At 41.0% G+C, this 12,146-nt stretch overlaps 1 protein-coding gene across 1 annotated transcript in view; it reads left to right on the plus strand.

Moving 5' to 3' along the window:
- Window positions 1-2,029: 2,029 nt before the first annotated feature.
- Window positions 2,030-12,146, plus strand: part of Rnf212b (ring finger protein 212B) — a 32,442-nt gene continuing 22,325 nt past the window's right edge. Inside the window, exons 1-4 of the mRNA XM_070025258.1 lie at window positions 2,030-2,081; window positions 4,644-4,744; window positions 6,984-7,036; window positions 7,501-7,575. Coding sequence (XP_069881359.1) covers window positions 4,645-4,744; window positions 6,984-7,036; window positions 7,501-7,575 — 228 coding nt within the window. The 5' untranslated portion in view covers window positions 2,030-2,081; window position 4,644. The remainder of the gene's footprint in view (window positions 2,082-4,643; window positions 4,745-6,983; window positions 7,037-7,500; window positions 7,576-12,146) is intronic.

A 12,146-nucleotide genomic window follows, 5' to 3' on the forward strand; every position in this document is an offset into this window, starting at 1 on the left:
TGACTGCAAGTTCACAGACTCTGATTCTATTTAAAAGTCTAATAAAACATAACCATCCTTTTAAAAAACATTTTGGAATCAATATTTGTTGGAATTTTTTTTTGCCAGTCATAGGGCTTGAACTCAGGGCCTGAGTACTGTCCCTTAGCTGTTTTTGCTCAAGGCTAGCACTCTGCCACTTGAGCCACAGTGCTATTTTCAGCTCTTTCTGTTTATGTAGGACTGAGGTATTGAACTGTTTTATAGTTTTCCTTTTTTCTTTTTTTGTTGGTTGTGGGGCTTGAACTGTGGGCCTGAATGCTGTCCCTCATCTCTTCAGCTCAAGGCTAGCGCTCTACCACTTGAGCCACAGCACCACTGCCAGTTTTCTGAGTGGTTTATTGGAGATAAGAGTCTCACGGACTTTCCTGCCCAAGCTGGCTTTTAACCTGAGCCTCAGATCTCAGCCTCTTTAATAGCTAGGATTCCAGGCATGAGCCACTGGCATCCGGCTTTATAGTTTACTTCTAAGCAATCTTATCACCTTTTGCTATAATTTCATAAATTTTAAAATTATTTTCTCCTTTTACATGGTCCATGATATTTAGGTAGTACTGAGGTTATGTTTAGGGTAAACCATTTATTCAGTAGTTGTAGTTTAAGTTGTAAGCTTTTCATGGGATGCCTTTGTGTGTGTGTGTGTGTGTGAGAGAGAGAGAGAGAGAGAGAGAGAGAGAGAGAGAGAGAGAGAGAGAGAGAGAGAGAGAGAGAGAGAGAGAGACAACACCAGAGTTTAAATTCAGGACCTTAGCCGGGTGCCAGTGGCTCACTCCTGTAATCCTAGCTACTCAGGAGGCTGAGATCTGAGTATCACGGTTCAAAGCGCAAGAAAGTCCATGAGACTCTTAACTCCAATAAACCACTAGAAAAACGGAAGTGGTGCTGTGACTCAAGTGGTAGAGCGCTTGCCTTGAGCTGAAGAGCGCTGGGACAGCGCCCAAGCCCAGAGTTCAAGGCCCACGACCAACCAAAAAAAAAAAAATTCAGGACCTTGGGCTTGCCTCTTATCATTTGAGCCATACCCCACCAGCTCATGGAATGCCATTTTTACTTGAAAGATCAACTGACACACATTCTAACTATGGATGTTAAGGCTTGAATATTTGGTAGACTTTTTTTCCCCCCCAAAATAAAGAAAGTGAGTTTGTCACTTGAAAGGAAGTAAATAGTGAGGTTTATTACTAGTGACATATTTAAACTTTCTGATAAAAATAAGAATTTTGAACTGGGCACTGGTGGTTCTCACCTGTAATTCCTCGCTACTCAGGAGGCTGAGACAGGATCACTGTTCAAACCCAGCCCGAGCAGAAAAGTCAATGAGAATCTTATCTCTAATTAACCACCAAAAAGCCAGAAGTGTCGATGTAGCTTAATGGGTAGAGCAATAGTCTTGAGCAAAAAAAGCTCAGGGATAGGACTTAGGCCCTCAATTCAAGCCCCAGGACTAGCACACGTGTGCGCACATACACACACACACACACACACACACACACACACACAGAGGTTACCCCCTCCACACCCACAGAGATTTGTCAGTTTTCATTTAATACCCAACTCCTTTCTCTCCGTATCATTTTCCAGTTTTTCTGTTATTTCTGTTGGCCTTTCAAAGCATCTGTTATTTCATTTTATTTTAGAATGAATGTTAAACTTTCTACCACTTGGTGATCCCATTTGGTGGTGTTGAGTTCTCGTTGTTTAGTTGCTTAATTTATTGTGCTTTCCATAGTAAATGTATGAGATCAAATCATAATCATTACTTGTCCCCAATCCCTAAATGCAAAGCATTTTCCTGGGCTCAGCATCCGGCAGGGGGCGGGGTCTATAGTCATAACTCTGGCTTAGGCCCCGCCCGCTTTCCCGCCCACGCATCACGCAAGCACCGCTGGCCACGCCCACACTCTGCCGCGTTTGGGTGCGTGGCCGCCTCTTCATTTTCCCGCCATTTCCTGCTCCTGGCGAGGAGAACTGGAAGGTTCCTGGAGATTTGAGGCCTTCTGGGATTACCGCTGTGAAAATTCGAAAATCCCCATCTCTGGAAAGTAGGCGAGTTCTGTGATGGGCGGGGTGAGGGGGGTGTCTTGACCCTTCCATTCGCTTTCTTACCCGGGGTTCATCCTGTTCAACTGTGTTTTAATGGTTGCTGCTCTTGAATCGAGGCGTACATGGCGGGGCCTTTCAGAAGTTTAGACTTGGGTCCTGGCTAGACGCCAGAGGAACGAGGGCAACAAATACAAATCGGAAGCTCCTGGTTCTGGAGATACCTTTGCGTGAAACTGTTCATTCTGCAAGTGTTATCGAAATTCTCGTCTACCTGACAACATAATTCATGCGTGGTACAAACCAGCCTGCATTGACTTAGCAAATACACGAACACATGCACACACAAATGAAAAGGAAAATATTTTAGTGGAGAAAATTTACCTTATCTTTTGATTAGTTTTTCCAATTTAATTTATTTTTTTTTAAGTTTTGTGCATTTTCTGGAACAGGGATTGAAAGTCAGTTTGTAAGATAATTTTTTTTTCATTATATAATTTTTATTACTTTTTTTTTTTTTACACTCTTGGGGCTTGGGTACCATCCCTGGGCTTCTTTTGCTCAAGGCTAGTACTCTACCACTTGTGCCACATACCTCTTCTGGCTTTTTCTGTTTATGTGGTGGGCAAGCACTCTACCACTAAGCCATATTCCCAGCCCTTTATTATCTTTAATTGTACAAATGGGTTGCAATTCAACGTGAAAGTTTATGATACAGTGCATCTTGATTGTCACCCCTTTCCATTGTCCCTTCCCCTCCCTCATCTCTTCCAATCCCTCAATTTTAAAGGATCAAACTAGGGAATATGTTATTCATATGTAGCATATTCATTAAACATGATTTTATTAAATGTAAAATTATGGTTCATTTCTGTATTTTTTTGTGTGTGCCAGTAATGGGTTTGAACTCAAGGCCTCAGCACTGCCTTTGAGCCTTTTTTGCTCAGGGTTCTTACTCTACCACTTGAACCACCTCTCTACTTCTGGCTTTTTTGATGCTTAATTAGAGATGAGTTTCACAGGCTTTCCTGCCTGACCTAGCTTCAAACTATGATCCTCAGATCTCAGCCTGAGTAGTAGAACTGCAGGTATGGGCCACCAATGCCCAGAATTTCTTTTGTGTGTGTGTGTGTGTGTGTTGTTGTTCTTTGTTTTTTTTGCTTTATTTTGGGGTGTGTGTGTGTGTGTGTGTGTGTGTGTGTGTGTGTGTATGTGTGTGTTGTTTGCTTTATTTTGGTGTGTGTGTGTGTGTGTGTGTGTGTGTGTGTGTGTGTGTGTGTGTGTGTGTGTGTGTGTGTGTGTGTGTGTGTGTGTGTGTGTGTTGTTTGCCGGTCCTGGGTCTTGAAATCAGGCCTGGGAGCTATCCTTGAGCCTTTTTGTGCTCAAGGCTAGTGCTCTACCACCTAAGACACAGTGCCTCTTCCAGATTTTTTGAAAAAGTCTCACATACTTTTCTGCAAAGGCTAGCTTTGAACTGTAATCCTCAGATCTCAGCCTCCTGAGTAGCTAGGATTATAGGCATGAGCCACTAGCATCCAGCTTAAATGTTTATTTAAAAAAATTTTTTTTTCTTCTAGGTACTGGTGGCTCACACCTGTAATCCTAGCCATTCAGGAGGCTGAAATCTGAGAATCTGGATTCAAAGCCAGCCCAGGCAGAAAAATCTGTGAGATTCTTATCTCCACTAACCTACCAAAACAAAACAAAACAAAGCCAAAACAAAATTAGTTACAATTGTTTTTCTTTCTCTTCTATTGTTTTTTCTTTCTTTCTCTTCTTTCTCACTTTCTCTTCTCCCCCTCCTTTGTATGTGTGTAGTCCTGGGGCTTGAACTCTGGGCCTGGGAGCTGTCTCTCAGCTCTCCAGCTCAAGGCAAGGGCTCTACCACTTGAGCCACAGTGCCATTTCCCGTTTTCTGGTGGTTAATTGGAGATGAGTTTCATGGACTTTACTTCCCGGGCTGGCTTTGAACCACAAATCACAGATCTCAGCCTCTTGAGTAGCTAGGATTATAGGCATGAGCCACTGGTGCCCAACTACAATTGTTTTTTTTCTTTTTTGTTTTTCCAATTTTAGGATATGTGCTGCCAAAACGAGCACTACAATTGTTTTTCTACTACAAATTGAGACATTATTCTGGAGTGCTTGAACACAAAAAAGCATAGAGCCAGGCACAATGATGCACAACTGTAATCCCAATACTAGGGAGGCTAAGGCAGGAGGTTATGAGTTCAGGGCCAGCAAGTGATACACAGTGATACCCTAATCTCAAAAACACCAGAGGGCACACACACGTACATACACAGTCATAATCTCACCACTCAAAAAAAAAATCTTGCTGCTGTCTTCATACTACTTTTCTAAGATAGATTGATAGACTTTATGACAGCATATTTACAAGCTTTTTCTCACTTTATATGTACTTCCTGTGATCTATTGGAATGCCCACAGTAATATGTTCATATCCCCAGACTATGGGAAACTAAACCAAGTATTGCATAGATTTTGGAACAGCCCATAATTCAGCTATTCTTCATATTGTTCTTACTCTTTATCTGCTACAGAATGGATTGGTTTCATTGCAACCGTTGTTTCCGCAAAGATGGGGCCCATTTCTTTGTCACCAGCTGTGGCCATATTTTCTGTAAACACTGTATGACTCTGGGTAAGTGACTTGTTTTCAGTTTCTGGCAAATATTTGTTTTTTGGGTTTGTTGTTGTTGTTCTTTGGCGGTCCTAGGACTTGAACTATGGGCTCAAGGCTAGCACTCTACCACTTGAGCCACAGCGCCACTTCTGGTTTTCTGGTGCTTAACTGGAAATAAGAGTCTCATGGAGTTTCCTGCCCAGGCTGGCTTTGAGCCGAGATCCTCAGATCTCAGCCTCCTGAGTAGCTAGGATTACAGGTGTGAGCCACCAGTGCCTGGCTCTGGCAAAAATGTTTTAATCTAGATAGAAATATTAGCCTTTCCTGTGTGATTTAGAACAAATATCATTTGGTAGGCCTATTGTTGGGCTGATATTCTGCCATTTGAGCCATACTTCCAGCCCTGTTTTTTTATTAAGTAGGGACTCAAAACTTCTGTCCAAGCTGGCCTTGAACCTCAGTCCTTCCACTCATTGCAGAAGAGGGATTTAACATAGTATACTTTGGTCAGACTTTACAGAAGAAGTGTTATCGCAGTAGTTATTGTATAGGTTAGCAAGTGGATAAAGCAAGTCCTTATTTAATTAATCATTGTAGTTTGAGACAGTAGCAGTATATAGACATAGGACATTATAAAACCATGGTGCAAAGGGCTACCCATATTTGAGATTGGTAGAATATAAGGAATAAGGTAAGAAATGATGAGAGATGAAGCTAGAGATCTGGCGGTGGCCACATGATGGAAGTCTCAGTATACCCAGCCAAAGATCCTGAACCATATCCTGTTGGATGGTAAAGGCGTACAAGTGTTTTAGTGGCTTTTGTTTGCACTTGTTAGCTGATGCTGGGAACAATATGAAGGACAGACTGGGGAAAAAAATCTTCTTTCCTCTTCCCCAAAAGAAAGCAGTCAACTAAGGTTGTCTCTGGAGAGCTTTTTCTCTACATGGATCACATGACTCTTTTAAAGTTATCTGTTGATGTAACAAGGTAGTTCACTATAGTAACAGCAGCTCATTTTGAAGTGGTTTGTCTCTGAAGCATAAGCCATGTGATGTTTTCTCCTGACATAGAATTTATCTTAATAAATAACTAGCACCACTACTAACTAAGTTTGCACTTTAAAGAATTGGAACTTGAATTTTTGCTTCTTTCAGATGGAACTAATTGGAGCATAAGAGAGCTTCAAAGCAAGTCTAAGATTATTAGCAAAATGATAAAAGAGCAGGAATCACTGGAGGAGTTCCTGATAGTACACAGTATGTGCCTGCTGTCAGGCAGATAGGATAACAAGTATACTAAGTTAAAGTTAAGATCATTGTGTTGTTCCCAGTATTCTTGTAAACATAGTCTCTCCTATTGGGTGTTTAAAATGGTCTTTTTTTTGTCTCACAAAGGAAAATTGAGGGGTTTTTTTGTTTATTTGTTTTTAGACAGGAAGGGGGATTGGGGATTTAGCTCAGTGGAAAAGCATTTGCCTGGCCAGTTCAAGTCCCTGAGTTTGGTCCTCAGCTCTGGGGGAAAAAAAGACAGGAAGATTAGTCAGTTGCTCACCTATAATCCTAGCTACTCAGGAGGTTGAGGTCTGAGGATCATGGTTCAAAGCCAGTCTGAGCAAGAAAGTCCATGAAACACTTAGCTCCAATTAACCACAAAAAAGCTGAAAGTGGAACTGTGGCTCAATTGGCAGAGTGCTAACCTTGAGCATGACAGCTCAGGGACAGTGCCAGCTCTGTGTTCAAGCACCAGAACAGGTGTGTGTGTGCATGCACACACAAACAGCTTACACACAACATACACATGAAAGATTAGTAGAAATATAGTGTGGAAGCTTAATTAATATTTCAACATAATGTTGGGTACTGCTGGATCACGCCTGTAATCCTAGCTACTCAGGAGGCTGAGATCTGAGGATCTGGGTTCAAAGCCATCCCAAGCAGAAAAGTCTGTGAGGCTCTTATCTCCAGTTAGCCACCAGGAAACTGGAAGTAGTGCTGTGGCTCAGGTGCTAAAGAGTGCAAGGACAGCACCCAAGCCCAGAGTTCAATCCTCACAACTCACACACACACACACATTCAACATATTAGTATGGCAGTACTGATTTGAAGAATAGAGCTTAGATTTAATGTTCCTTTAAAACAATATTTTAACTTCAGTAAGAACCCTTTTCTTGCTAGCCTACTTGATTATTACCATATATGTTAGGAATGTATTACTTTATGCCCATGAGAATCAAACTTTCTTTTTTACCTTTCAGAAAAATGTGCTGTTTGTGGTACTCATTGCAAGTATCTGGCTCTTTCTGATAATGTAAGTCACCTCCACCGCCCTATATCCCACCTCTGTCACAAAGCATCTTATCCCATCCCTAGCTTGTAGGAAGTATAAACAAGATGTAGGTAATACTTTAATAAAGAAAAGGAACAGCCAGGTGCCAGTGACTCACACTTGTAATCCTAGCTACTTAAGAGGCTGAGATCTGAGGACTTCAGTTGGAAACTAGCCAAGGCAGGAAACTCTGTGAGACTCTTACCTCCAATTAATCATCAAAAAACTGGAAGTAGAACTGTGTCTTAATCAGTATAGAATGCTAGCCTTGAGCAAAGAAACTCAGGGGTGGCATCCTGCCCTCTATTCAAGCCCCAGGATTGCCATGAAAGAGAGAGAGAGAGAGAGAAAGAGAACAAAATAACTTACATATAGCAATTGTAAAATGGTAGGATTATTTCATTTCATTGTAGATATACTCACTGTGTTTCTTACTGTTTTCATAGTTGAAACCTCAGGAGAAAATGTTCTTCAAAAGCCCTGTGGATACAGCTTTGAAGTATTTTAGTCACATCTCTCAGGTATGAAAAACAAAAGTAAAGAAAAACTGATTTTCCAGGTAAATTCTAACTGCCTCATTCTTTTACCAAAGATTCACTTTAGATTTTTGTTGTACATAATGGAGAGACTGTGCTCTTTGCTTTCTTCCTAATATAGATCTCAGTCAGTTAACTTTTTTTGGGGGGGGGTGTAGGGGGCGGTTAGCCATGAGTCTTAAACTCTGGGCCTAACACTGTCCCTGAGCTCTTCAGCTCAAGGCTAGCTCTCTACTACTTGAGTCACAGTGCTACTTCCAGTTTTCTGGTGGTTAAATGGAGATAGTAGTTTCACGGATATTCCTGCTGGCTTTGAGCTGAAATCCTCAGATCTTATCCTCCTGAGTAGCTAGGATTACATGCGTGAGCCACCAGCACCCAGCTAGCCAGTTAGCTTTTTTTTTTTTTTTTTCTTTTTGGTTGGTCCTGGGGCATGAACTCTGGACTTAGGCACTGTCCCTCAGCTCCTCAGCTCAAGGCTAGCACTGTACCACTTGAGCCACAGTGCCAATTCTGGCTTTTTCTGCTTATATGGTGCTAAGGAATCGAACCCAGGGCCTCATCATGTATACAAGGCAAGCACTCTACCACTGAGCCACCTTCCCAGCCCCAGCCAGTTAACTTTTTATTGACCCAGAATCTATAATAGGCTATTAAAAAATCACAATGTAGTTAATTCCTGTTTTGTACTTTCTGGTTGTTTTTGTTTGTTTGTTTGTTTTTGTTTTTTCTGATTGGTTGTGGGACCTGAACTCTGGGCTTGGGCACTGTCTCTGAGCTCTTCAGCTCAAGGTGAGCATTCTACCTCTTAAGCCACAATGCCACTTCCAGTTTTCTGGTGGTTTATTGGAGATAAGAGTTTCACAGACTCAGAAGTGGCGCTGTAGCTCAAGTGGTAGAACGCTCGCCTTGAGCTGAAGAGCTGAGGGACAGCGCCCAGGCCCAGAGTTCAAGCCCCACGACCGACCAAAAAAAAAAAAAAAGAGTTTCACAGACTTTCCTGTCCCAGCTGTCTTTGAGCCTCCATCCTCAGATCTCAGCCTCCTGAGTAGCTAGGATTACAGGCATGAGCCACCAGCACCCAGCCTGTTTTGTACTTTCTATTCTACTGTACCTGAATCTTTTGCTCATTGGCTGGTGCTCTATCAACTGAGTCATGCCTCCAAAACTGATGTACTTTCTAGTTCTAGTAAGTAGTCCCTGTGACTAAGAGATGTACTAGGGAGCTTTGTCATCTTTCTCTGCAGATAGGTTCATCTTCTAAAAATGACTTTGAATATACAGGCCTCTTGCAAACAATGGATTTGGTAGTTTAACTCTCAACCTTTTGCTTATAAATTTGCATTTATGAAAGTATATCTTACTCTTCATTTTTATTTTTCCTTTACTTTTACATGGTGGTAAGGATCTAATGATTTTCATTTTCAATTGCCCTTCTAATAGTAACTCTTAATTTACTTATAACTGACTGCTTAAGTTTTATAAAATAGGGTTTTAGGTTTTTTTTGGTTGTTGTTGTTTTGTCAGTTGTGGGGTTTGAACTCAGGGCCTGGATACTGGCTCTGTCCCTGAGCTCTTGTACTCAAGGCTAGCCCTCTACCACTTTGAGCCACAGCTTTACTTCCTAGTTTTTGAGTGGTTAAATTGGAGATATGAGTCTCACTGACTTTGAACAGGGATCCTCAGATCTCAGCCTCCTGAGTAGCTAGGATTATAGGCATGAGCTACTGGTTTCCAACTAATAGATTTGGGTTTTTCCCCTAATGTGTCAGCATTAGCAAACCATTGACCTTGTTAGAGCAATAGAAATATTGGAGAAAGTAGAAAGACGGCAGGAGAACTATTAGGGAGATTCTCAAATTGTAAAAACTTAGTAGTTGTTGTTGTTTTTCTTCCCACTCTGCTGAGACTATTTTATAACCTCATGGAATTCCTATCTTTTTTTTTTTTTTTTTTTTTTGGGTCTGGTCACGGGGCCTGAACTCTGGGCCTGGGCGCTGTCCCTCAGCTCTTCAGCTCAAGGCTAGTGCTCTACCACTTGAGCCACAGCGCCGCTTCCGGCTTTCTTTCTTTTTGCTTATGTGGTGCTGGGGAATCGAACCCAGGGCCTCAGGCATGCAAGGCAAGCTCTCTACCACTGAGCCACCTTCCCAGCCCCTGGAATTCCTATCTTGATAGGCTTCTTAAAATTTTATCACTGTCCTTTTTGTTGTGTTGAGGGGATGGGGCATTTTTAGAATGGAACCCAAGGTCTTGTACATGCTAGGCAAATCTTATATCATTGATCTAGAATCCTAGCCCTTATTTATTTGAGACAAGGTCTCACAAGTAGCTTAGGCTATCCTCAGATTCTCTATTGTGCTGGGATTACAGGTATGTACCACTACACCTGGCTTCACTGTTTCTCTTCTGTATTTATTTTTCCAGTTGTGCTAGGGAAGATCTACCAGGAGAAGGCTCCACTTCCCCCCCACCCCCCCCCTACGGCTTGAACTCAGGGCCTAGGCACTGTCCCTGGGCTGCTTTTGCTAAAGGCTAGTACTCTACCACTTTAGCCACAGCATCACTTTCAGCTTTTTCTGTTTATGTGGCACTGAGGAATCAAACCCAGGGCTTCTTGCATGCTAGGCAAGCACTCTACCACAGATCTACATTCCCAGCCCAACTTCACCTTTTTTTCCATATGGAATTTGAACTCAGAGGCTCATGCTTGTTAGGCAGATACTCTACCAGTGAGCCACATCTCCAGTTCCTTTTTGTGCTAAATATATTTGAAATTGTGTCTCACTTTCTGCCTAGGCACATGTTTGGACTTAGATCTGCCTGTCTTAGGCTCTCTGTCTAACCCAAAAGAACAGGTTTATGCCACCATCTCCAGCTTCTACTGTTAAGAAGGTGTCGTGTGACCATTTCCCATAAAATCAGTAACAAGGCAAAGATGTCCACTTTCCACTCATTTTTCAATGTAATTTTGGAACTCCTAGTCATAGCAATAAGGTAAGAGAAAGACATAAAAGGAATTCACATAGGGAAAGAAGAAGTCAAACTAAGAAAGGCTAGCCTTGAATTATAATCCTCCATTCTTCCCATTTATAGCCACTGGTGCTAGCACCTGTTATTAGAGAACAGCTTTTCTAAACATGCAGATGATCCTTAGGCATCATCTGGTTGCAGATACATGATTTAATTTTTTTATTCACAATCTTATCCCTCAGTCCTAATTCAAAAGAGTAAGGATAATTAGTGCTTTGGCTGCATCCTGGATTTTAGCTGGTTAGGTGAGCTATTATATTTGGGATAGCATGTTTAATCTTACGATGAAATAAAATCCAGCTGAGTCTGAAAGAGTAATGTAAAAAAGGTCACATGAACAACAGAAAGAGTAGACTTATAGTTAATAACTAAGCCTAGGATTAGTTAATCATCAGTAGAGAAATTATGTGTAGTTTGAATCTTAACCTGCCTAATCATGGGACCAATTACACATGGTCAAATAATCAAGATAAAATAAATAGGAAAGATTGGTTAATCATCACTTTAGTGAAGTGCCAGTTTGGTGAAGTCAGCGAAGTCTGAAAATGTATTTTCGTAAATCTGTAAAATTGAATAACTGATCCATGAAATACCCAGACCCAGATTGAGTCATTCAGTCATCTGCTTAAAACTTCCTTTCTCCATCAGATCTTTATTGATTCTCATATCTTAAAAGCAGTCCCAGCATTCTTTGTTCCTTGTTTGACTTTATTTCTTATCATCACTGTTATCCCTTAACTTTATATTATATATTTATTGCCTAAGTTCTGCATTGCAGTATAAGCTCCATGAAGGCAGAGATTTGGTTAGTTGTGTTTATTTTTCTCTAACTAGTTCCTAATATGTGATATCCAAACATTGTCATTAAAAAAATGCTCTACATATCCATTCTCAATCTCTATAGTGACTTCGGAAGGGCATTTTTCTTCTGTACTCAAGCTACCTTTTTAGAATTCCTCACTCACTTCTAGATAATTGTCAAAGGAATTGGAGAGTCCCATATGGATCCTGACAGCTTTCTTCTAGTTTTACATTGCAGTAATTCTTCCTTCTTTGGTAAAAGCTATCACTGAATTATGTAGGCAGAGTCAATGTCCTTTGTCCTTCTATCCCACATTGCTTTTAAGTCTGCAAAATTTTTAACTTTAAAGAAGTGATTTATTTGTTCAGTTTAACTTACTGAACTGTGAACATTTCAAAAACAGATTATATCTTTGTAACACTCAATGTCTGACTATGTACCTGGTACAAATTAGGTGCATAAAAATCTTTGTTAATGAATGAAAACACATTAAAGCTGGTTAAGAGGACAGTTATTTAAGGTAGGATCTGAGAGTTAAGTTCTTATAGGCCATGGCAAGAAATTTAAATTATCTGCATCAGTAGGACATTACTGATGGGTTTGTAAGAGGTTTTATGTTATCTGCAAACAAGAAGAACATGAAGTCAGAGCTGTCCTAGTCCTTTGGAGCTCACATCATGATGTTACCATGTGCATTGATTCCTAGAACTAAAGAATTCAG

This window comes from Dipodomys merriami, unplaced genomic scaffold, assembly GCF_024711535.1.
Source record: "Dipodomys merriami isolate MVZ:Mamm:240054 unplaced genomic scaffold, mDipMer1.0.p SCAF_1, whole genome shotgun sequence".
Lineage (NCBI taxonomy): Eukaryota > Metazoa > Chordata > Mammalia > Rodentia > Heteromyidae > Dipodomys > Dipodomys merriami.